The sequence below is a fragment of the Giraffa tippelskirchi genome, chromosome 11 (genome assembly GCF_054371585.1).
Source record: "Giraffa tippelskirchi isolate mGirTip1 chromosome 11, T2T-mGirTip1v1.2.pri, whole genome shotgun sequence".
Lineage (NCBI taxonomy): Eukaryota > Metazoa > Chordata > Mammalia > Artiodactyla > Giraffidae > Giraffa > Giraffa tippelskirchi.
The window spans coordinates 55851292-55877717 of record NC_137285.1 but is presented as its reverse complement, the minus strand read 5'-3'; the positions used below and the strand labels follow the sequence as shown (position 1 = coordinate 55877717).

Here is a 26426-nt window from a genome sequence, read left to right as displayed (position 1 = left end):
TAGATGCAGCACCTACGGTGGAAGCACCCACAGAGCTGACTCCTTCCCAGCGGCTCGGACTTTGCAAGACTCCTTCCAGCCCACTCACAAGGTGGCAGCTGTCACAGGAGATGAGTAGGAGAAGGAGACAGCCAGTGACAGAGCCCCGTGTCGTGTCCTTCAGTTCAGTTCAGTCGCTCAGCCGTGTCCAACTCTTTGTGACCCCATGGACTGCAGCACGCCAGGCTTCCCCGTCCATCACCAACTCCCAGAGCTTGCTCAAACTCATGTCCATCAAGTCGGTGATGCCATCCGACCATCTTATCCTCTGTCATCCCCTTCTCCTCCTGCCTTCAGTCTTTCCCAGCATCAGGGTCTTTTCCAGTGAGTCAGCTCTTCACATCAGGTGGCCAAAGTATTGGAGCTTCAGCTTCAGCATCAGTCCTTCCAATGAATATTCAGGACTGATTTCCTTTAGGATGGACTGGTTGGCTCTCCTTGCAGTCCAAGGGACTCTCAAGAGTCTTTTCCAACACCACAGTTCAGAAGCATCAATTCTTTGGTGCTCAGCTTTCTTTATGTTCCAACTGTCACATCCATACATGACTCCTGGAAAAACCACAGCTTTGACGAGAGAGACCTTTGTCGGCAAAGTAATGTCTCTGCTTTTTAATAAGCTGTCTAGTTTGGTCATAGCTTTTCTTCTTTGAGGAGCAAGCGTCTTTTAATTTCATGGCTGCAGTCACCATCTGCAGTGATTTTGAAGCCCAAGAAAATAAAGTCTCTCAGTTTCATGTCCTAAGTGTCCTGAAAACAGAACAGCCCCGCCACCACCTATTAGGCTCCGTGTGCGCTCAGCACGTCCAGCCTTCACCAGGTTCAGAGTGTGGACCCTCGAGCCCGGCTGCCAGTGCTACCACCTTGCCCATGTGACCCTGGCCGTGTTCCTTCACTTCTCTGTACCTGTCTCTGCCACTCTTAAGACTCACAGTAGGATTACGTGGCAGGTGTTTGACAAAAGCCAGCTGATACAATCACTGTCATCCTCACTGAAGTTTTGTATTCTCTATGACTGTAGCAAGCTCTGCTAACCCCACTGAACACATGGGAACTAGGCCCAGAGAGCTGAGCAACATGCCCCAAGTTATATGGGTAGTGTAGTCAGCGCGAGAGTTAGGACTTGAACCTTGGTCTATTTGTCCACCCAGATCTTTCCCCCACACCACGATGATGCTCCAAGCAGAAACACAAGATTGCTTTTATTTAATTTATTGTCGTTCATTTACACGTTGTGCTAGTTTCAAGTGTATAGCAACGTGATTCGATTATATATAAGAATATGTAGTCTTTTTCAGATTCTTTTCCATTATAGGTTATTACAAGACATTGAGCATAGTTTCCCTGTGCTATACAGTAGGTTCTTGTTGTTTATCCATTTTATATATAGCAGTGTATATATGTAAATCCCAAACTGTCGTAATCACTCTCCCCCACTACAAGACTGCTTTTAGAAGGTGAGCCCCAGGTCCCCAGAATTCTGGGACAGTAACGCTCCAGCACCTTCACTCATCTTGTTACTGAACAAATGTTAGCAGACAGCGTTCTGTGCTGGGGGCCACGCCAGGCTGGTCGCTTCCCACTCAGAGTTGCTAGAGGAGTGGTTTAATAACCTCTTTTTCTTTTACTCTTTTTCCCCTTTGAAAACTTCCGCTTGTATTCATGCTCATGGCTAACAATGTGTATGTATACAATAGACTAGAATTTATACATATCAATTTTGACAAAGAATGAAGAAAATTATTTGAAAATCCCAACATTCCATCAATAATACTCAATCCTAGGAAACAGGAAATTATTCAGAATGAAGTTTCCTTCTAAATGTTTAAAAGCTCTGGGATTTATCCTACAGAGTAACAGAAGGATGTCCAAAAGGGATACTAAACTGGACAATGCCATTCATTTTTCCCATGTGTACAGAAACCACTCCAAACCAGGGGGCCACTGGCTAATGTGGAATCATCCAGAAGGCTTGAAACTATTTAGCCATCCCATCTGGCCACAAAAATAAATAGAAGGTGTCCACCATAAGAGTATCCATGAGTGTCTCCTCCACTTTGCTGATAATACTGAGACCCACGGGGACCATCTAGCGCAGCAGAGATGAGTAGCCATGCCAGGCGAGGGGACACACCAGAGTCTGTGGCCAGTGAGGTGGGCAGGTTTGGATCCAGGAGTTTGGATCGTGGGCTGTATAATGCTGTCTAGGCAGGCCTCCTCTTCTTCCTTGTAGCATAAATTATCTGGTGTTAATTGATGCTCTCACATTGTTCGTGGATACAGTCCAACTCTGAATGTCATGTTTTCCTTTCTTGCAGGGAGTGAAATTGATGAGGCCAACAGTGTAACAAAGGAGGCGGTCGTTGTGCAGCCATGTATATATGTACAGGATTGTACTTACAGACAGTTCTGAAGACTTGTATTTGTGAACGTTGCTTCGATGCATATTTTATTTTTTTACACAAAAAAATATGATATAACTGTTTAAAGTGCCTTAAAATGTATTTGATGAGAGCATTATTTCCAAAACCTACTTTATTGGTTACTGCCAGGGGTGGTACAGTATTTTGGAGTTGTTTAATTTTCTTTTTTCCTAATGCAGAAAACAGTCATTGAAAGTGACAAAAAACAAACACGTTTTCCTCATACCACCTTCCGTGCACTACAGCTCTCTCCTAGTTACTGTACTGTTTGAAATGAGGTCACATCATCAGGAAAATACCCTTCCCATGACAGTGAATATTTCCAAAATCTTATTTGATTTACCATATGATTCTTTCTTTTTCTGCAACTGTGACATGCCTCTTCCTTATCAACTCAGCAGGGGTCATAGATTGAATAGATGCTGAAAAGCATAAGTCATCTGCATTTGTTGATATCATTTTTTAAGACATTCCTTCAAATAGTTTCCACACAGAAATTCCTCAGTTCCATTACAAGAGACTGTGGTGTTCTGTGTCTTAAATTTATTATAAGCTGCTTCAAAGAAAGGGCCTGATGTTTGAGTTATGAGTCAAAGTACATGAGGTTTTGAGATAAACTACAGGATTTGGGTTTCAGGATTTTTTCAAATTATATTTCAAATGTTTCCCCTTTTTCTTCCATCATTTCTTTCTTACCTGTTTTCCAGCACACTTGGAAACTCCCAATAGCCAAATGTGAGACACCGAAATGTTACAATTAGTTTGAGTGGCAACAATTAATGATGGATTATTCCACATTCCATAACTGAGACCAAAATTGTTTTCCTGTTACACTGATGTACTGAGCACAAATTTCCCCTTTTAGCCAGAAGCAGCCTGTTACATCTTTGAATCAAGTACACTTAAGGCATTTGAAACGTTATTAATGAGAATTTTCCTTGGCAGATTTGACAAATGTTTGCAACATTTAAAAAAAAAAATTAAATCACATTGCTGTTATGAATAAATGAAAATATAAAGGTCATAGAGGCAAACAAATGTTACATATACACATTCTGTCTAGCTAGATGGAGAGAAAAACAGACACAGAAGATGCAAAACCGTTCATTAACCAAAACAGCAAGTACAATTAGTTCCCAAATTGGCATCAGCTTGCCATGGAGTACCCGATATTTGCCTCAACTGTGGCTGGAAGAGCTTTCACGACCTAGTTAGAGAATAAAGTCGTTGCATTACAGCAATGAGGGGACACTGTTTCTCTGTTTCCTGCACACCACTCTGTCACACCCTCTCTACTTTTCGTGATTTGACAGATGACACTGGCATCCTGAGTTGCACTGAGGCCACATCATATCTTTAGCAGCTGTTTTGTTGTTATTTTATCAATAACAAAAAGTCATTCCTTAGAAGCTCACCATGTTTACCAATATCATAAATTTACATTAGTTACTGCCAGCTCTTATCTTGTGTTACTTCTGAGTCATTTCAATGTCACTGAAACTCGTACATTGCACAAGAGTTAGCCTCAGTGTAAGTTTTAAGGCTAGTGCCAGACCCTACAAATCTGTGCTAAATAGGCTATTTGTCAAGAATTCCTATTGTCAAGAAATTCACTTCTGTCTAAAACCACAGTAATTTTGCTTGATATTTTTGATGCTTACACATGGAGCACAGAAAGGTTTTTATGTTTTTTTTCCTACAAACTTCTTGGAATTTCAGAGTAAATGGAATTGTCTATCTGAGCTATCACAAAAATCTTCAGCCTAGTATTAGAATACTGATTTTTTTCCCCTCAACTTATCTACCTCTATTGTCTTTCACCTACAGTAGGTGTGACTATGGGATAAAATTCAACTAAAAATGCTATAACATTTTATCTTTTGCTTTAAAAAGGTGTGTTCTGTTTTCAAATAATCTTTACCTAGTGAATTTTGGTGGCTTTATTGATATGTTTATGCCTATTTCTTTTTTACACAAATGCTGTGCATATTTTTCCATAAAGGACAAAAAATAAAATAAAATTTTATTTTTAATTCATGGTTACTGGGATTTAATTATTCATGTCTTGAAATATGTCCATGCACTGTTTTATGCATTTGTTTGTCTAAATGTATTTATGAAAGAGCTACATTATATTTATGTTTGCTCATTTTTTCACCTGGATTTTTTTAATGGCTTTTATGAAATTTTATTTTTTAAATGGGTGAGAATATTCATCTTTTCATGTGCTCTTTTCTAAGTTTAAAAATTTTTTGGGTTCTTTTTATTCTTCTCTCTTCTGGTTAAAACTAACACACCTCTGGCTAATGTTCAGTGTTTATGCTAAATACCAAATTTTTTTAAAAGGATTGGTGAAGTAATGAAGTGGATTATTTATGATGAGTGGAAGATGAAAATAATTCTATGATTAAAGAAAGATGTTTCAGAAATCACAAGAGAACTTGTGGCTTATTTTTGACCTGGTTTCAGATGCACTCATAATGCCTTTCAAGTATCTGTAGATTTTTTTTTAATTCATTCCAATCCTCTTATATTATCTGTGGTAAAATGGATATAAGTTCCGTAGTCTTCCCACATATCCATCTCAGTAACCCCCCACCATGCCATACTGTTAAAATCTAGAAGTTAGCCCTTGCTGCCTAGAGATTTTCTCAGCATCAGGGTTGGGAACCAAGAGAAACATACTCAACAGAAGGAACAGAATATAGGTGATCTGAGTTTTTTCCACCCTTGTCAGTTTTTTCAAGGATAAGAAAGGTGGACCCTTCGAATGCAGAATGCCCTTTCCAAACCTGCAGTATCTTTATGGGTGAGTACCTTGTGTAGAGGGTTTCCCAGGTGGCACTAGTGGTAAAGAACCCACCTGCCAGTGCAGTAGACATAAGAGACCCGGGTTCAATCTCTGGGTCAGGAAGATCCCCTGGAGGTGGGCATGGCAACCCACTCTGCTATTCTTGCCTCAAGCATCCCATGAACAGAAGAGCAACGGAGGCTACAGTCCATTGGGTCGCACAGAGTCAGACACGACTGAAGCAACTTAGCATGCACGCACTTTGTGTAGAATCCCATACCTTTGTGTTCTTGTTTTGCTGTCTTGGCTTCCCTGTAAGGCTGATGGAAATGTCACCTCCTCCAGGAAGCTTTCCTGCTTGCCCAACCAGTGCTAGACTTAATCCCTGTTGACATGCCCTTAGAAGGAGTCCCTCAAGTCATCTAAAACCTTTGCTTGTCTAATCATCACTACATTTCTGTTTCCTCCAATGTGGTCCTTGTTTTTTTTTTTTCTTCTGTGCCTAACACAGTGCCTGACTCAGATTTATAACCCCCCAAAATACCATTTTCCAAACTTTGACCTTACGAGGTAGGACAAGAACCTTCATAATTATGAGAGCTCTTACCTACACATAGATCATTGATAAGTTACAAGGAAAACTGTCCTTTTTTTACTACTGTTCCTATTCTGTGCTCAGTCGCTCAGTCATGTCCAACTCTGTGACACCATGGACTATATAGTCCACCAGGCTCCTCTGTCCATGGAATTTTTCATGCAATACTGCAGTGGGTTGCCATTTCCTGCTCCAGGAGATCTTCCTGCCCCAGAGATCAAACCTGTGTCTCTTGTCCACCAGGCTCCTCTATCCATGGAATTTTTCATGCAATACTGCAGTGGGTTGCCATTTCCTGCTCCAGGAGATCTTCCCGACCCAGAGATCAAACCTGTGTCTCCTGCATCTCTCGCATTGGCAGGTGGACTCTTTACCACTGGGCCAGCTGGGAAGCCCCCATACTACACTTGATCTTCACCAAGAGGCCAAGAAGCACTTCCTATCCGGAGTGCTACTAAGAGAAAGGCATGGCTTCATAGCTGTGTAAATACCAGCTCTCCAAGTTGAGACTGTAGTGTGATACACAAACGGCTTTCATCTTTTATATTTTGACAGAACAATAAACCCTCAACAATTCAGGCTAAATCAGCTGAGGTTGATCTGAATTAGTGAATACTTAATATGCATAAAAATAAAGGGTTTTCCTTATCAGAATTCTGACATACTTACTATAAAGGCTAGATACAAATTATGACTGTCATAGTATTGGTTTATGTAGATATATACGAAAGGTCTTATAAGAGTTTATTCTCTTCAGCAAAGCAACTAATCTTATTTATACTATAGAACAGTTGCTCAAATGTGAGTAAAATATTAACATCACTTAAAGGGATGTTTCTCATAGACCTAAGTTTCTCATAGACCCTGGAGAACTTATCTGTAGAGCCAACGATGAGAAACTGTATTAAACATTAAATGTCACTCTAACCACGGGTCGGTGCCAATGTGCCTACAAACACAGATGCAGACAAGAGCCCTGAAGTCGTAAGGCTGAACCGAGTCACGGGAAGGAGGGGGTCACCCAGAATATCCCAGACCCCCCCACCCCACTGAGGCCTCCAGCATCTCAGACTCCTCACCCACACATGGAATTGTTCCAGTTCCTCGATTTCTACCCAACCCTGGACACACTGAGTTTGGAGGGGGGGGTACACAAACTTAAAATGGAATGTTAGGGGAAAAAAAGAATATTAGACATCCTGTTCCCACCCATCTCCCAGCCCGCCTCCCACCTGGAATTTCTCACTCACCGCCCTTCCTGGTAAACCCCACCCACCTGCCCTGTTACCAGCTCTCCCTCTCCCTCCCTCCCTTCTCCTTCCTTCTCCCCTCAGCCCCCAGGTTCACGGATGTTCAGATGTTTGTTCATTCTCTGACTTCCTGAACGTGCCTTGGGGCCGATGGCCGTGTGACTTTCCTCTTGTTGAGCTAGCTCGCATTCCGACACCGGACATTGGAACCCGGCAGTATGAGGATTCAGGTGTGTCCTGACCGAGCTGTAGCCCAAACATCGGGGAGCTGTGAAGTCTTGCCAGAGACTAGAAGTATTCACTTAAATGAGGTACTAGGTTTCACCTATGAGATTGACAGAAAGTTTAAATCTTGCTAATATTCAAATATTGAGAAGGGTTTGGGGAGAGGGACCTCATGCCCTTCTAGGGGAAGCATAAATGGGGATGGAATTTTCTGGAGGGCTATTCAATCATACCATCAAAAGTTTAAATATATGTGTTCTTCAGTTCAGCTCTTTCCCTTCTATGAATCCAGAAAGAAGTAAGAGCCCAAGGATCTGTTGACAAAGAAGTTTTCAGAGCACTGATAATGCTAATAGGTCACCCCAATTCCCCAACTCAAGGAAATGTTTAAATACTCAATGGTATATTCTTACTATAGAACATGATTTAGGCATTCAAAGAAATAAGGGTAGATTACTGTGTAATGACAATATATTGTTGAGTAGGAGGAAGAATAAATTTCAGGAAAAAATACAGTTTTGTCATCCTGGTTTTATAGGTTCTATTTTTTTTTCATTAATTAAAATATATATTACAGATGTGTAGGGACACTACACGTATACAAAGTGTTTAGAAGGATAACTGTAAGTAATATTACTGAGCTTTTTCTTTAGGCCCGGCACTATTCCAGGTAGTATTAGGTTGGTAGTATTATCCCCATTGTATAGATGAGAAACTCAGTTCTGGAATAAGTGGCTTGCTAAGGTCACAAAAGCGACCTTAAGTGGGCACCTTTTAACCACTTGCGGTCTACTTAACAGTGGTGACTCCTGGGACCAGGAATGCAGCGCTGTTCATCCTTTGAACTGTGCATTTTTTTAAAAGATTTATTTTTTTTAATTTTTGGGTTGTGGCGGGTCTTTGTCGCTGCGCTGGGGCTTTCTCTAGCTGCAGCGAGTGGGGGCTCCTCCTTGTCTCCGAGCACCGGCTTCTCACTGCGGTGGCTTGTCTTGCTGCGGAGCACAGGCTATAGGCGCATAGGCTTCAGTGCTCGCAGTACCTGGACACTAAGGCAGTTCATTGTGGCGCACAGGCTTAGCTGCTCCCAGAAATGTGGCATCCTCCGGGACTAGGAATCAAACCGATGTCCCTTGCATTGCAAGGCGGGTTCTTAACCACTGAGCCACCAGGGAAGCCCTGTCCATTTGATTTTAATCACACTTTGAAGGAGTTCTAACAAGCACGAGGTGCAAACCATGGCTACCTCTTCCACATCTTGAGCAGACAGCATGATTCATTTCCAAACCTTGGTGCACTTGTCAAGCAAAACAGCTTCTGGCTGAGAAGAGTCTCTAAACATATCCTAGCGGGGAGATCAGGGAACCTGACTGCCCCCTTACTGACATGAGAGGAATTTTGAACCAGAGTCGACAGTATGAGGAAGGGGACTGAAAGGTCCAAGAATTGGGAGAAGAGGAGGAAAAGAGAGGAAGAGGGCCCAACACATGGCTACAGACCAAAGAGAAAAGACATCCCAGGGGGATGTGTCTGATGTCCTGAGAGCCAGTGATGTGTTGTGCTGGGCTTAGTCGTTCAGTCATGTCTGACTCTTTGCAACCCCATGGACTGCAGCCCACCAGGCCCTTCTTGGGGATTCTCCAGGCAAGAATACTAGATGCCCTCCTCCACGGGATCTGTCCAACCCAGGGATCGAACCCAGGTCTCCCGTATTGCGGACAGATTCTTTACCGTCTGAGCCACCAGGGATAGTGATAGTGGTTGTTATTATTCTTGTTATCATCATTGTCACCCTTTTTAAGTTTTTTCCAGCTTTATTGAGGTATAATTGACAAAACTGTAAGCTATCAGAAGTGTTTGTGAAAGAATTTCCACAATTAAGTTCATCAACATATCCTTCACTTCACATAGTTACTTTTGTGTGTGAGGATGCTTAATATCTAGTCTCTTAGCAAATTTCACAACACAGTGTTATCAACTATAACAAGCTGTCCATTAGATCCTCAGACCTTATTCATCCTATAATAGAAAGTCTGTATCCTTTTACCGAAGTATTGGAGCTTCAGCTTCAGCATCAGTCCTTTTGATGAATATTCAGGGTTGATTTCCTTTTAGGATGGACTGGTTTGATCTCCTTGCAGATCTCCTTGCAATACTTTGGCCACCTGATGGTGGAAAGATCATTGGAAAGGACCCTGATGCTGGGAAAGATTGAAGGCAAAAGGAGAACGGGGTGTCAGAGGACGGAATGGTTAGATAGCATCGCTAACCATTGATGCAAACCATTGTCCATGATCCAGTGGACATGAATTTGAGCAAACTCCGGGAGAGATAGAGAAAGACAGGGGAGCCTGGTGTGCTGCAGTCCATGGGGTCGAAAAGAGTCAAATACAACTTAGCGACTGAACAACAACAGCAACTGTTTTACCAACCTCCTCTTATCCCTACTCCCTCAGCCCCTGACAACCACTTTTCTACTGTCTGCTTCTGTGAGTTCTACTTTTTTTTTTGAGTTCACCCATGGACAGAGGAACCTGGCAGGCTACAGTCTGTTGGGTCACAAAGAGTCAGACACAACTGAAGCAGCTTAGCATAACTGATAGCATGCAGTATTCGTCTTTCTCTCTCTGGTTTATTTCACTTAGCAAAATACCATGTGTATCACTTCTCTGCTCATGAAGCCAAAATCAGAACTGTGTAACATCACAGGTGTGTTACTAGGACTGCATGACAGAAGCAAAGGGCTTGTCACAGTGCCTGGCACCTGGTAAGAACCAATCAGTGACAGCTATTATTACGTTTCCACACGGATGGGAGCTGGGTAAACTATATCGAATGTGTGGGGTCAGGTGTCAGGGTCTATTCCGCGTGACTTCTAATCTATGCAAATGATCTATTAGGCAGTCCATTAAGAGTCCCCAGTCCAGTCAGGATGTGACCTGGACACGAATCCCTCCGTCAGTTAATGAAGACATCTGATTCTCAATTGTAAGAAGCCTACAGCCATCCCTGGCCTCCAAGCAGGAACTGAAAGGCCTTTCCAGCCCACCATTGCTGCCTGGATCTTGCCTTTTTCTACTTACTCCAAAAAACTCCACACAGAAATTTTGGCCAACTCCTCCAGCAGTGCTGAGTCTGGCTGACAACCACCTGATAATGCAGCCCACAGAGCTGCCCCGTATGGATCCTAGTTTGCTAACGCCCAGCCGACCCGAGCTCTGACTGCACAGCTGCTCTGGGGCTGTCCTCCTGTGACTGCGGTGCTCTCAGGGGGCTGCTCAGTTTCACTGGATGCCCCCGTGGCCCTGGAGCATCTGGCTGTCCCATTCACAGGCCCCCTTCCCTCTGACCCCTTTCATGTTGACACTTCCAGGCACCTCAGTCTCCGATCTTTCTTCTCACCCCCATGCACTCCCACGGGGAGCCACTCCTGCAGCACCGGCCAGCACTCTGAGTCAGCCAGTGCTCCCAGCCTGGTAGCCCTGAGCTCATCTTTGGACATCCCCCACCCACGGGCATCCTCCAGGCACTCCGACCCACACGCCCTGAAGGAAGTCAGGAACCTCCTTCCCCTACACACTGTCCTCCCCAGCCAGCTTCCTGGGTTGTCATAGCAACTAGGTCCAGGGGTCCTCCCCTCAGCCTTCCCATTTCACTTTTCCTATTCAGCTAACCATCAAATTCCTTTGCTTCTATCTGCAAAAACCTCTCCTTAATCTCCACCTTCTTCCTCCCACTGCCGCTGTCATTCACTGCTCTCTTCTCCTCCCATAACCCCTTCTCCCTTTCAGGAACCCCTTGCTGACACTTAACAATCATCTACCACAAGCTGGGTGCTCTGCTCCGTGCTTTACATGAATGGTCCCTTGCAATCCTATGAAGATTTTTTATATTGGTATAATTATTCTCAGGCTCCCCAAGCAGCACAGTGGTAAAGAATTCACCTGCCAATACAGGAGATTCAGGAGACATGGGTTGGATCCCTGGGTCAGGAAGATCCCCTGGAGAAGGGAATGGCTACCCACTCCAGTATTCTTGCCTGGAGAATTCTATGGACAGAGGAGCCTGGCAGGCTACAGTTCATGCAGTTGCAAAAGAGTCAGACATGACTGAGCGCGCACACACATACAATTACTCACATTTCATAGATTAGAAAGTGGAGGCTCCCATATCATAGCTGGTAAGTGGCAAAGCCTGCATTTCCACCTGGAGTACTGACCTGGCCAGCACCCGTGCTTCTCTCCCCCTCTACACTGCTGACTCCTGATCCACAGGCTCCCGCCATCACCCCACCCCTCTCCCTGCACCGTGAGACACAGCCCTCAGTTTTCATTTGTCTTCTGAATTTCCTCAATTATTTATTTATCTGTTGTGTGTGCTATGCTAAGTTGCTTCATTCATATCTGACTCTTTGCAACCCTATGAACTGTAGCCCACCAGGCTCCTCTGTCCATGGGATTCTCCAGGCAAGAATACTGGAGGGGGTTGCCATCTCTTCTTCCAGGGGTTCTTCTTGACCCAGGGATCGAACCCACATCCCTTAAGTCTCCAGCACTGATGCATTAGGTGCAGACAAATGCTGTTTGATTCCACTTATGGCTCTTGAAAGGTTTTTTGTGTTTTTTTTTCTTCATGAAAACTACCAGCGGGGGAAAAAAAAAAACTGTTGACAATGTCAACCTCAGAGTAGTTAAGACCCAAAGCACCTAGGCCTCAGTACCCCTCCAAAGGTACACTTCTTGCTGTCACCTTTACTGTGGGGGCCATCTCTATATGCATGCAAAGTCTTGAGGTCAGGGTCAGACAGAGCCTGGGAGGAGCAGGTGGTTTTTGGTCTCAGGCCAATCAAGCAGGCCTCTACCCTTCAACGGCTGTCCATCTCCCCTCCACTCAGGACAGAAATGCTTCCCAGCTTGCCCTCCTGGGACAATAACCACTCAGCCCCAAATGTTAAGCTTGGTCGCTAAGTGGGGGAGGACTCTTTGTGACCCCATGAACTGTAACCCACCAGGCTCCTCTGTCCATGGGATTTCCCAGGCAAGAATACTGGAGTGGGTTGCCATTTCCTTCTCCAGGGGGTCTTCCTGACCCAGGAATCAAACCTGGGTCTCTTGCATTGCAAGCAGATTCTGTACCAAGTAAGCCACCAGGGAAGCCCAAATGCTAAGCTAGGGTCCAAGCAAAACCCAACTGGATGAGAAGAACACGAGGGAAGAGGAAGCAGAGCCCAGGGGCCGGGCAAAAGGAGGCAGAGGCAGGCCTGTTATTGTAAAGGGAGCCCTACACACCGGGGCCTTTTACCTCTGGGTCACCGGTTCAAATCCAGCCAGGCCTTGCCTGACAGAAAATCATTAGCAGCTCCGTGTCAGGCTGCCTGACAGACGGAAAATGAGTTTCTGTCTCCATGCAGCAGGCAAGTGTCCACATCACACTTGGCGCTAAGCAGCCCCGGACTCTGTGGAGACGGAGCAGAAGGGAGCAGAAGTCGCGCGATGGCCGTCGGGGTCTCTGAGGCCAGGCCAGCCCGCATCTCAGCGTTCTCCGCTTGGGAGGCCCGACAGCTCCCTCATCGCAGCCCTTTCATGAGCACTTTATTAATCGAGGTTTGTTTTTCCCTCTGAGGACATTGTTTAGCAAGTGGTCTGAAGTCATGGAACAACTGAGAAAATCTGAGTCTGTAGCATCAAAAGAAGAGCGGCCAAAAATCACAACAGAAAAATAGCTATTAGACCATTTTATCCTCCGTGGCAGAACAGGAGGAGGCTAGGGGTGTGGGGCGGGGGGCCGAACGCGTCCCGGGAGGGTGGAGGCGGTGGCTTCACCACCAGCTCTCTGGCTAAGGGGCATGGGGGACACTCCCTCTGAGGGTATTTTCATTTCATCTCCCTTTTTCCCTTTTAGAACCATCTAAGGCATCAGCCGAAAGGCATCTGAAGCTAAGAAAGACCCTTCCTCTTTCTGAGCACAGACCCTCCTTAGAGTGTTTACTGAACCCCCCGCCACCCCCGACTGAGCTCTCCTCACCACACCGAGGGGGTGGAATTCCCACCCACCCTGGATTGTTCTGGCAAACGCACAGGGTGTGGTCGGCCTCGGCTGCGAACTTCAAAATCCCTCCCCCTTGCCGGGTGGTGAAAGCTACAGCGCCGAGGGTCCCGAGTCTGGGCCGCGGACAGTGCCCTCGTCCAAGGTGTACTTCCGCGCCTCTGGGCCATCCCAGGAGCGCCCGGTCCTCCCTCCCGAGCCACGGCGACTCTGGACAGAAGGCGCCCCCCGGGCCGTGGGAGAGCATCCTCGCCGGTCCGCGGCCGCATACCCTCGGCCAGCAGGGGGCGGCCCGCACCCACCGCCCCGTCTGAGGACCCGCGTCGGCGGCAGCGCCGCAGTTGGGGCTTGCGAGCGTGAATCACGGGTCCCGCGCCTCCGGGGCTCACCTGGCTTTGGGGGGAAGCCGGCCAAGATGTGTGGAGGGACCTTCTGAGCCACCTGTCAGAGCCATGAACCAAGAAATCCACTGCCGCATTTCTGTGTCCGGGGAAAGCCATTTCTTCCTCCACTCTGGGTGCGTGCCCCCAGCCCTGCTTGTTAGGAGAGGGGCCTGTGGTTTCCAGACCTGAGCTTGACCCCACCCTTTGGATGAATCTCGGAGAAGAGACGGAAGCTGGGGACCACTGGCAGCAGGCTTGAGCCGCTGCTCCTGTCTCTCTCACTCTGCGCCCCCCCACCCTCCTGCCCCCACCTCACAGGGTTCAGAAGCAGAAAGTAGCCCCCCAGGTACCCCAATTTGCGTCTATATTGTGTTGCCACTCTTTTAGACACCTTGGTACTATCAAATGGAGACATTCTGTTGTATCCATTTCTGTTCACAGATATCAACGGTTTTGATACTTGATTCTCCGCTGCATCCAAGTGTGTGTGGGGAGTGGGTAGAATCTATATCTGTGTGAGCAGTCACCGTTTCAGCCTACGTGGCTCACCCTGACAAGCCGCGGTTGTGTGTGCATGCAGTGAAAGTCGCATAATATAAAACACACTATTCTAACCATATTTAACTGTACAGTTCAGTGGCACTAAGCACATTCATATTGTTGTGCAACTCTCACATTATCCATCTCCCAGACTTCTCACCTTCCTAAACGGAAACTGTGTCCCCGTTAAACACTAAGTCTTCATTCCCCCTCCCACCACCACCACCCCTGGCACCCATCAATGTACTTTTTGACTCCATGAGTTTGACTGTTCTAGGAACCTCCTAGGGCTTCCCCAGCGGCTCAGTGGTAAAGAATCCGCCTGTGATGCAGGAGCCACCGGAGACATGGGTTCGATCCCTGGGTCAGGAAGATCCCCTGGAGGAGGATATGGCAACCCATTCCAGTATTCTTGCCAGGAGAATCCCCAAGGACAAGAGGAGCCTGGTGGGCTACAGCCCATAGGGTCGCAAAGAGTCATACACGACCGAAGCGACTAGGCACGCACAGACACAGGAACCTCATACGTGTGGAGTCAAACAGTATTTTGTACCATATACACTGCGTGTGTGCTCAGTCGCTTCAGACTCTTTGAGACCCTATGGACTGTAGCCCACCAGGCTCCTCTGTCCATGGGGATTCTCCAGGCAAGAATACCGGAGTGGGTTGCCATGCTGTCCTCCAGGGGATCTTCCTGACCCGGGATAGAACCGGTGTCTCCTGCATTACAGGCTGATTATTTATCACTGAGCCACCCGGGAAGCCCAACACCATATACACTACTATGTATAAAATAGATAAGGAATGAGAACTTGGACTTCCCTGGTAGTACAGTGGTAAAGAACCTGCCTGCCAGTGCAAGAGACACAGGTTCACTCCCTGGGTTGAGAAGATCCCCTGGAGAAGGAAATGGCTATCCAGTCCAGTGTTCTTGCCTGGAAAATCCCTTAAACAGAGGAGCCTGGCAGGCTATAGCCCGTGAGGTTTCAAGAGTTGGGCACGACTTAGCAACTAAACAATAACAACAAATGAGAACCTGTGTGTGTGTGTTCACACATGTGCACCTGTGTGTTTAGTCATAAACTCCTACGAGTTCCCAGAAAGAAGTTCAGAATGGGCTCAAGGAAAAGCTGATCTGCTGAGCACCTCTTTGGGAACCACTGCCCAGAGCTCTTCTTGGCTCTTTGCTCCCCCATTTTCTCTACAACCCTAGGCCGTAGGCCACAGGGACACTCTACGGGAGTCACCACGGTCACCTTGCTTCTTGAAAGCCTTAGGGCTACTTTCAAATTCAGCCAGTCTCCTGACAGAGGAATTAGTGTCAGGAATTAGAGAACAAGAAGGCTGCACAGCAAAACCCCTGGACAGAGAAGACTTCTACAGATTGCCTTGCCATTTGTACCTTTGGGTGTGCAGAGAGGGGGCCAAGGTCAGCAGGGGGATGGTCCCCAGGAGGACTGGACAGATGCCTGCCTGCCTGGAGCAGCCTGGAGCAAGCTGTGGTCTCGGGCCCCTGGCCTACCTGGATCGACCTGGCATACCCTGAAGGAAGGGCACCCCCTTCTGGCCCCGCCCAGAACCACAGGAGCTCTGACACCAAGAAGATGCCCACGTGGACAAAGGAAGCAGCTGCCTTTGTACTGCCCCCTTCCTTCTCTAGCTGTGCTTCTGGAAGAATGAGGAACAGTTCCAAGAGAAGTCAAAGGTTTGCCTTGACATTTAGAGAACCTGTTTCTGAGGAAGAGCAGGAAGCAGCATCCGGTTCACGCCTAGCGCGCAGCCTGGCACACGCTGCATGCTCAGAAAAACGTTCCTGCTGAAACTGACCTGATACTGAACTGCCTCAACCCCCAGCTGTGGACCGCTGCTGTGTGTCCTTGCTCCTCCCTGAGTTGAGTTTCCTTCGGTAAAATGGGATGTTGATGGTAATACCCACCTCACAGAGCTGCTTCCAGGATGAAACAAGGTCACTCACAGGAGTAATAACGTCAACCCTAAAAGGTGGCACAAATCTCAGGAATGGCAAAGTTGAGTACTGTATATCAAATATGCTCCAGAATTAAGGTTATAGTGGCTAAAAGTCAGCTCTAATTTATTCACTGACATTCTTCTATCCATCAAGTAAGAAATCTATGTTGTAAGAATCTCCTGCCTCCCCACCCCCCACCACACCAATGGAACTCAATGGAACTATTTTCTTTTGGGGTGGAAAAACACTTTTTTAATAAATTGGGCTGTGTGCTGAATAAAGACAGTCCATCACCACCCCCAGACAGCCCTAGCTGCACAAAATGTGCGCAGCGCCCTCCTAGCACCGAGGCTTGCTCTTCTTTACACTTATTTACATATCGAGCCAGATCTCCATGGCTGCCTGCCCGGAAGCCCTATTTTTAATTGTTTGACGCCCCAGCCACCCCTCTGACCCTTCCTGGCACTTTTCTGAGGATTTCCAGCCACGGCTGGCTTGTGAGGGAAGGCACCCCACCAAACCAGAGGCCTCCAGATTCAGCATCTGTAAGCCTCTTTCCAAGGGGATTCTCCAGGCAGGCTAGGGCTGGCCCCCTGTGAAGTGGAGGGGGTTTGGGGTGGGGTGAGGGGAGCCGGCAGCTACATCCCATGTGGACAGAACGACAGAGGAGGAGGGAAGCAGCTGCCTGTGGGTTCTCCAGCTTCCTTCTCTAGCTGTGCTTCTGGAAGAATCAGGAATAGCTCCAGGTGAAGAAGGCAAAGGGCTTGCTCTGAAATTTAGACTGGGCTGGTGTCCCCCGCCCCCTTCTTTTTTAAAAACAGCACTTCCTAGACAGAGCAATAAAATATATAATTATAAATATTTTCCAAGAGTGCCCTCTAGTGGAAATCTGAAGGCACCGGCACGTTTGACAAATGGAAGTGACTTGGCTATCAAACTTCGGAATAAAAATAAAGCACCTTTTACCCAGACCTTCTTCACACGTGACTTGAAAACAGATCCAGTTTCTTCCACGACTCCATAAAAATGTCACATGGCCCTGACTGGAAATGAAGGCTGCCTTAAGTCTTTAAAAGGAAATAGTGCTCCACTTTTAGAACTGGAAATCACACAGGTTGTTTTAAGAACTTTCAGGGCAGGGAAGTGTGTGGAAGGGGACGAGGGGAGCGAGCCATGGGTTGTATTCCTAGGCTGCGCCTGGGTTGCTGGCCGACGGCTTTTATTTTGGCTGCGAAATGAGCCAAGGCTGCAATAACGTCCAGCCCCAAAGGCCACACACACTGCTGGGTTTTTACCTTGGAGGATGTGGGACAATGAGTCATTTGTGCCTCTTCCTGGTTCTTCCTGGCCAAGGTCAGCTTTCCCACTGGAACCGAGCAGCCTGGCGCACAGCCCGAGCCGTCTGGAGCCTTCGCCTGGTGCGGAGCCCAGGAGAGGGTGCGGCCCCCGCCGGCTCCCCGCAGAGGCCCCAGTTCAGGCTCCGAGGCAGCCCTTTGTCCACGTCAGAAAACCACTCACGCTGCTCAGTTTAGCAGGAAGGGCCCCCTGGCGGAGGCCCTAGGAATCGCCGGCCCTAAAGAAAGGTTCTCACGCAGAATTCTTTGAGGAGGAAACTCAACCTGCTTCTGATCGTTCACTCCCTTTCTGGTCAGAGCCAAATAACTTTTCTCAGTTTGGATGGATTCCAATTCATCTTGCAACCACTCCTATCAAGAATAGTAATAAAATAGCCGCCGTTCCTTTCTTTTTCCACTGTGTGTGTGTGTGTGTGTGTGTGTGTTAGTCACTCAGTCGTGTCTGACTCAGCAACCCCATGGACTGTAAGCCACCAGGCTCCTCTGTCCATGGAATTCTCCAGGCAAGAATACTGGAATAGGTTACCATTCACTTCTCCAGAGGATCTTCCCAACCCAAGGATCAAACCCAGGTCTCCTTCATTTCAGGTAGATTCTTTACCCTCTAAGCCACGAGGAAAGCCCTCTTTCCCCACTAGACAAATGTATTTGAGCGCCCACTTTGCACCAGGCACTGTTCTAGATTCTGACCATCCAGACAGACCAGGTCCTCATCTCATGGAAACTGCAGTCTAATTCAGAGATAGATGGTACACAAGCAGATATATCATTTTGAGGCTCTGAAGGAAACCAGGAGAGTGTAATGAATAACTTGGGGAGTCCTGAGAGGAGGTGTTTGGGCAGACTGCTCTGAGAAGGTTACATTTAAGCATCTATTATGTGCCAGTTGTTTACTGTGTTAGAGGTTAATGATACAAAGATAAAAAGACAATGCTTGGAGCAGGAAATGGCAGCCCATTCCAGTATTCTTGCCTGGGAAATCCCTTGGACAGAGGAGCCTGGCGGGCTATAGTCCATGGGGTCACAAAGACTTGGACAGGACTGAGTGACAGAGCATAAACAAACAAGCCAGGGCCCAGCCTAAATCCAGGGTGACCTCATCTCAAAATCCACAATTACATGTGCAAAGATTGTTTTCCCACATAGTCACCTTTGCAGGTTCTGGAGGTTACAACTTGGACATACCTCTGGGGTCCACCATTAAACCTACTCAGTCTGGTAAGGGAAAAAAAAAAAATTACGCTGCCTGAACCTTCAAAGAGCTCAGAGCCCAGTGCTGGAATAATAATTGCATAGGATTCAAAAAATAGAGGATTTCACAATAGCCCTAAGATCTATTGCTCACGATAAATCTGTCCAGTAAATTGCATCATCCTCATTTTATAGATATGAAAACTGAGTTAAAAGACTTGCCAGAAGTTTTAGGGTTCATCAGTAGCAATGTCAAGTTTGAAATGGAGGCCCATCTTGCTCCCCAACATTGTCTTTCTTTTCCTATGCCCTGTTTCTTGGTGGAAACGGAGAGATAAACAATGAGATCCTACACTCTCTGCAGCCCAAACGTTCCACAGGGGCATCATGCACTGTCTGAAGTGGCCTCACAGTAACGCTGCTCTCTCTCTCGCAGCCTCTGCTGAAGGACTCTCGGGAATTAGTGGGAGGACCACACACTGCTCCAACGTGTCCCTTCTGCAGCTCTTGTCAGTGGTACACAAGTCTGGCAGCTGATGTCAGAGTCCCTTGGCCTCCGTCCCGCAGACATGCTGATGAGACGCTCCTCCAGCAAACTAACTCAGATCCAAGTCCACACGCAGGGCTCCTCCTTCGCTTCCCTTCGTGAGGATCTTCTCATCCAGCAGCCAGAGAGACGGGTCTCCTGACTCCGGGAAAAGGTTACCCAACACTTCTGTCAAACCTTAGGACCAGACCCTGAGCAGGAACAGTAAGGAAGAAAAGGCCACCAGAAGTGATCCTTGGCTCTTCCTCAGTTGCTGGTGGGGAAAGATAAGGGCCCACAGCGGACTGCAAGCCGATGGTGGGGTGACGGTTTGAGCCCCTCCTCTGAAAGCTGTGTGGTCACACCAGCGCTCCCAGGAGAACAGAGGAAGACAACTGGACCAACTCCTTGGGTGGTAGGGTTGTTGATCGGATGTCAACTCAACAACCCACACCTAGCGTGCAACATCTATATGTCTGCTCGTGCTGGGACAACAAGGGACAAACATACCCCCGACAGCAGGACTCTTGGAGGGCTGGGAGGTACCCCCTCTGCACAGGTGCCCTGAACGACCTACTTATATACAGTTGTAGTTGTTGTCATTGTTTCATTGCTCAGTCGTGTCTGACTGTTTTGTGGCTCCATGGACTGTAGCCCACCAGATTCCTCTCTCCCTGGAATTTCTCAGGCAAGGATACTGGAGTGGGGTCCTTCTCCAGGGGATCCTGCCAATCCAGGGATCGAACTTGTGTCTCCCACACTGCAGGTGGATTCTTCACTATGGAGCTACCAGCGAAACCCATACTCGTTTCTAGTACAGAAATGCCTTTTACCCACTAGCCTTTTTTGTAGTAAATCTATATTCAACTTCTACTCTCTGTCAGGCACTGTGCTAGATGCCAGAGGACACAGCAGGAAATAAGCATGCAAGAGTTTGTGGAGTTTATATCCATCAGAATCTAAAGCAGCAGTTCTCAGCCCTGGCAGCCCAATGGAGTCACCCAGAGTGCTTTAAAAAATATGGACGTGGACCCCACTCCTAAGAAGTCTGATTTAATTGGACTGAGATCGTGATGTCAGTGTTTATACCTGAGGGTCTGGGGCTAGGTGGGAGAGTCTCTCAGAGTCTTCAGAGAAGCATCTAGTGCCTCCATTGTGCAGTGAACCAGCCTCCCTCCTTGGTTCCTTGTTAAAGCTGGACCTTTTCCCTAGCGCCAGGCTGGGAACACACTCAGGCTGTATTTTCTGCTCCAGAATTTCACTACAGCTGTGTGCTGTACTTCTCTTTCTTAGTCTCCCGCTTCAAGAGTCTTTTCTTCTGAAAGTAGGACCTTGCTGGTTCAGGTCCCGAAATCTGGATTCAGAGAGGCACAGCCTTTGCCTTCTATCACCCTGGGCAGCAAATCAACTGCCTCTGACTTTTCCCCTTCTTGCTGACTTCCTTTTCTTTGTTGCTTGATTCCAAGCTCCTTTTGTCTCCACCTCTTAGATCCGGGAGCCTTCTCAGTTTGCTTTATGGCTCAGTTAGATAGCAGGGACTCATGCCTGGGGCTGAAGGATCTTTTCCCCTCCTTAGGCCCTTTCTTCTCTAATCTCATGCAGAAAGTATCCCTCTCTCTTTTCCATCCTCCTCACCATTTTCCACCCCTACATCTGCCCCCCTCTCCTGCCCCAGCTTCTCTAAACACCTCTGTTACCGAGGCAGAAGTCCTGGAGGAGACAGGAGAAGAGGCAGCAGCTGGGGGTGGAAATTAGACACTGTGAAACTCTCACCATCTTCGCCATGCCTGGAGGACACCAGCCCTGGGAAGCACCCCCTCTGCTAGCATTAAAGAGAGAGAACAAAATTTATTTGTTTATTTGTTTAATATCAAGAAGACTTTGGTTTTCGACCCCAGAGGATCTGAGTAAGTAGAAACTCAGCTTAATCAGAGGGCTCAGGCTTACATCATGCCCTACAAATAATAATAATCATAACATAATAGTACTAATGCTTGTGCTACATTTGGAACCCGAAATGATCAGTGACATTTCCCCTGATGAGGTTAAACAGCCTGGCTCTCGGGCTGCACATTTGCATAATAAAGATCAGAAGTCAGCCGCCATCTACAGCTCTGTCGGCTCAAGCCTCGTGTCCTTGATTCAGGGACGGCACAGCCCCGTCTTAATGTACTCTCACATGCGGTCCTGTGCCTTGATGCTCATCTTTGGCTTGCAAGTGAAATGTCAGCTTTTTTTTTTTTGTCTGTGATAACAACAAATTATGTTTCTAAATGAGAAGATGCCGTCTGTAATGGATAAGACAATCTGAAAATGCAGAGGCAACATCTGTGACCCGTGATGCTAACCTGGCAAGCTGTAGTCTCTTTTTCTAGCCTGTCGGTTGATAGGAAAACATCACTTTATATACAATAATTAATCATTAGTCCAAGTGGATATCCCCATTGGTTCCTTGCCTCTCAAACAACCCTGCCTAGCCTGACTATAAATCAGGAAAATACATTCTTTAATATCTAGTGGAATGCATTTCCAGGCAGCTTCTTTCCTCCACGAAGTAACTAACAGAACACTTGGCAGAAGCCGTCTCTCTCTGGCTGATGGGGGAGGATTTTCCCCAGGTGCTGTTTGAAGGGTGGAAAATGGAGAACCCAGAGGAAGGGAGGGAGGGAGTTCAAGACGGTGGTTGTAAATTACTTACACTGGTGGCTCCTAGGTGGGTAGTGGGCGGGACAGCCAGCACATCCCCATCCGGGCCTATTGGTCCTTTCTTCCCCAGCATGTCCCCTCCCTGGGCCCACTGCCGGGCCCTGTCACAGGTCATGCCTTGGCCTGGCCCATCACGGTGGCCAGTCCCCAAAGTCCTGTCATCCCTCTGGTTCTAACGGCAACTGTATATTAATCTTTCTAGGCCATTTTTCTGTTTGATTCCAGGCTCTCTCTGGATCTATTGAAATATTTACAGCACCCAACATACTCCAAGAAGATAAATGATCTGCCAAGTGTGGTGGAAAGAAAAGTATGTTGGAAACTGGGATGGAAGGCAGGAGTTGAAGGACCACCTAGACCCTCCCTTATTTGTCACTGATGGCTCGGAAGCCTGGCTGTCCTCATCTGCATGGAGCGGGTGTTGTTAATACTTTCAGTCCATGCTTCTTGGAGCCCCGAGTTTCTGAGGCAGTGCCCCAGGGTGAGGGAGAAGGAGCTGGGGCAGGAGGAAAGGGAAATATACACAGACTCCAACTATAGCATTCAGCTTTTATTGTTGTATCTAATAAAGTGAAAAATCTAAAACCAGTGAGTCGGATGACCTTTAAAGCCATTTCCGATTTTTCCGTCTTGTAGTTCTCGGTCCCGATGCTGTCCATGCCATCACTGGATGTGGGAACGGTTTAGGAGCTGCTGCTTCATCTTAGGGCCTGTGCTTGCATCTCTTAGCTAGGCCAGTGGTTCTCAGTTGGGGGTGACTCTACTCCCCATCCCTGACTCTACCCTCCACAGGGGACATCTGGCAATGTCTGGGAATGTTTCTGATTGTCACACTAGGGGTTGCCACTGTCATCTAGAGAGTAAGAGACCAAAAAGTCAAAGTGAAATTCGGTCAGTCGTGGCCAACTCCTTGCGACCCCGACCTATACAGTCCATGGAATTCTCCAGGCCAGAATACTGGAGTGGGTAGCTGGTCCTTTCTCCAGGGGATCTTCCCACCCCAGGAGCTGAACTGGGGTCTCCTGCATTGCAGGCAGATTCTTTACCGGCTGAGCTACCAGGGAAGCCTTGTAAGAGACCAAAGATGCTGCTAAATACCCTACAATGCATGGGACAGTCCCGCACAGCAAAGAATGGTCCGACCCCCAATGTTGATAGCGTGAAGGATGAGAAACCCTGACCCAGACCACAGAGACTAAGTAAGTATGCTCACAGGTGAATCTGGAAGACTGTTCAGCTTTCCTTCTGTTCAGCGCAGATGGAGAAGTCAAGTCCATTCTCAACTCCTCCCTGCCAAGAACTCCATGAGCTGTGCGTCTGAGACACAGAAGGTCCTCCCCGGGGACAGTGGCATCAGTACTCGTAGTTCACCTTTGGAGAGAAATTCATGTTCCTGACACTCAGGCACCTGCAGTAGCCCAAGGCGCAGCACGTTCAAGTTCAGTCTAGACCAGGCAGTGCTGACAGTAATACAGACATTGAACGTTCCACTCCCTCATTATTTATTGATGACTTACTACAGGCTGAGAACAATTCTAGGTGCTGGGGAAATAACAAGGAATAAAGCAGTATCTCTGCCTTTACAAAGCATCCTAGTTGAGGAGAGTCAGAAAACACACAAAGGAATGAAGGCATAGACTTGGGAGGTGATGTCACTAAGAAGTGATGTCAATATGAGGAAGCAGGGAGGGGCACAGAGAGTGGGAAGGGGGACAGTGGTCATGAGACAACACGGGAGCATGATTCTGAAGGCCGTGGGTGTCTGGAGGGAATGGCGTTCCGGACAAGAGACGCCAGACAACGGGAGTTGGATGGAGCTGTGCTGCATCCCTGGACCATACTTGAAAACTCTGGGAATGTGTGAGAAGGTGGTCCAAGGACCAGGTCCTATGAGACCAGGGTGAGGGTCCTATGAGACCTGGTCAACCCAGTTCGAATGCAGAGGTTTTATTCTGAGCAAGATGGAGACCCATTAGGGAATGCAGAGATAGTGCAGCAAAAAAAAGGATTTATGTTTTAAAAGTGAAATGCAGAAAGCAAAAAGTATTCGCCATATTTCAGTTCTCTTGGCCACTCCACCCATCTGCTCGAAGGAGCAGAGTCTCAAAATGTTCACATTTTCTCTTTGTATTCAAAGAACGGAACAAAACGACCCTGGAGGTCCACTAGTTCAGACTCTGCACTTCCAATGCAGGAAGCTCAGGTTCCACCCCTGGTGGGGGGACTAAGATCCCGCATGCCACATGCCGTGGCCCCCAAAACAGAACAGAACAAACTCAGAAAACATCAACCTACTTTTCATCATCAAGGCCTTCCTGACATTCTAAGTCAGAGATGATTATGGCTGGTTTTGCAAACCCCTAAAGGCCAGATTTGGAGAAGGAAATGGCAACCCACTCCAGTACTCTTGCCTGGAAAACCCCATGGACAGAGGAGCCTGGTGGGCTACAGTCCATGGGGTTGCAAAGAGTCGGACATGACTGAGTGACTTCACTTTCACTTTCACTAAAGGCCAGATGGAGCTGAGTTCTGAAGAGCTTAAAGCAGGGAGAAATTCTCAAGCTTAATAAAGCAAATGGATGCAAGTTCATTTCACTTGAACAGGAGAAATTCCTTGCCACACACCATTCTTAGAAGAGGGGGATAGTTTGGGGTGGTATGAAGTCAAACCACAGAACCTGTATTCCAGAAAGACTGGGATCTCTTTTTAATACCGGAAGTCCAAGATTGGGAGAGGGTATGCTATCTATAATTTATTCATAAATTGCCAGCTCTTTTCAGACAACTTTTCAAATAAAACGTGACACTTGTTTAAATATTTACTGGCTTATTGACCCATTTTTTTTGTTGTTGTTAATTAGAATTTTTCTAAAAAAGAAAACAAACATTGTAACAGCAAATTAATCCAGACAGCGTTGACAGTGAGCAAGCTCAGCCAGGCTACGGTTAAGCGTTAAGTGGTGATTTTCCAAAATCATTGTATCCAAGGGGAGAAATTAATTAGAGATATCAGAAGTAGTCTGTGGATGTAAAAAGGTTAAGATCCACCCCTACTCCTGATCTGTGATTATGAAATTAGCACAATAGATGTAAAACCATTTGTTCAAAATAGAGTTTTCAGCACTTGTTTTTCTGTTATTATCCCTGAAATGTGTGTTTAGCCCCAAAACTCCTTCTCCTCCAAGAAGTGGTTGGCTGAACAATTCTGTAGCTGTTCGCACAAAACAAAAAAGGCTGTTTTTAAGATGCTGCATTGGAGTCCTCTGCCTAACTTTTCAGGGCTTTGTGCTCTAGTTACTGGCTTCAGGTTAAGTCAACACTTCCTACTCGTTCCTCTCTAGGATTTCTCTGAAGTCTGGCTTAGGAGACCTTCAAGATCACTGTGACACAGGGGTTTTATGTGTCCTGACTTCAGGCCCAGAGACTCCAGCCACCTTTGCCAAAAAAAGGGTTTACTCAGAATGTCTCAGCAATAATGTCTGACCCCCAGCAGGAACTGTGGCCAGTGGCTGCCATGACAACCAAAGCAGCAATCCCACCATCGGCTGGGCTGGGGCAGCGGGGCCGCGGGGGGAGGAGTTGTCGTGGACCGGAATCATGGTGTGGGTGGCCACGGGATTTCTTTAAAGATAGTGCTGCAGTTGCAGAATGACCTTAATAACAATAGCAGGTCTATTAGTTAGAGACTGCTAAGTACTTAACATGTGTTTAATCTTCACAACAGCCAGAAGAGATAAATCGTCCTGTGATCCATTGATCTTGAGGCGGAAGCAGAGGCTCAGAGGTCTGGCTGACTCTTGTGCACATTCACTAGGGTGCCTGGTGTGGGGTTCTCGGCCAGGGAAGAGGAGGTGCCTAAACCCTAGAGCCTGGGGAATTCCTGGCAATCCAGTGGTTAGGACTCTTCACTTTCACTGCCGTGGGCCTGGGTTCGATCCCTGGTCGGGGAACTAAGATCTTATAAACCTCAAGGCACAGCCAAAAAAAATCCTAAAACCTGGAGACTTCCCTTGGCCCCTTTGAGGCTTTGAAGGGAGGGTGACCCACGGCATCTCCTGGAGATGAGCAGACTGTCCTCTTATGCCAGCCCTGTGGCAGGTCAGCAGTCTAACTGGCGATGCAGTAAATTAAACACATCTTCAACTCCTTTTTCACTTCTCCCTTTGAAAAATGAAAATCTATTGCCCTTCCCTTGGAAGAATGAGGGCTGTGAATCGCTGTGACCACCAGATTATGGCAGTACAGTCATGTTACTTCCCAGGCCAGGCCTTCCAAGATGCCCAGCTTCTGGTTTTGTCAGCCTGGGACACGCCCTCTGGGAACCCAGCCACCAGGCAGTAAGAAGCCACAAAACAGAGAAGCAAATTGTTTCCCATGCTCATCAATGGACCCAG

The 26426-nt window shown here is 47.2% G+C and overlaps 1 protein-coding gene and 2 long non-coding RNA genes across 6 annotated transcripts in view; 1 reads left to right on the top strand and 2 right to left on the bottom strand.

Moving 5' to 3' along the window:
• The window catches only part of SLC10A7 (solute carrier family 10 member 7), a 310137-nt gene extending 305243 nt beyond the window's left edge, over positions 1–4894 (top strand). For 3 of the 4 annotated variants that reach the window (XM_081544288.1, XM_081544287.1, XM_081544284.1), the window contains one exon: positions 2355–4894. In XM_081544288.1, coding sequence (XP_081400414.1) covers positions 2355–2384 — 30 coding nt within the window. In that variant the 3' untranslated portion in view covers positions 2385–4894. Of the gene's footprint in view, positions 1–1956; positions 2244–2354 lie in introns of those variants that run through there. The other variant, XM_081544286.1, reaches the window with a different exon arrangement.
• A 3291-nt stretch (positions 4895–8185) lies between these two features.
• On the bottom strand, positions 8186–10936 carry LOC145527029 (uncharacterized). Its single transcript, XR_014069414.1, has 2 exons — positions 10730–10936; positions 8186–8925 (listed from the first exon to the last, which is right to left on the bottom strand). It is a non-coding gene; the product is annotated as an uncharacterized LOC145527029 (long non-coding RNA).
• A 5542-nt stretch (positions 10937–16478) lies between these two features.
• Positions 16479–17701, bottom strand: LOC145527027 (uncharacterized). Its single transcript, XR_014069412.1, has 3 exons — positions 17550–17701; positions 17214–17297; positions 16479–17081 (listed from the first exon to the last, which is right to left on the bottom strand). It is a non-coding gene; the product is annotated as an uncharacterized LOC145527027 (long non-coding RNA).
• Positions 17702–26426: the final 8725 nt, after the last annotated feature.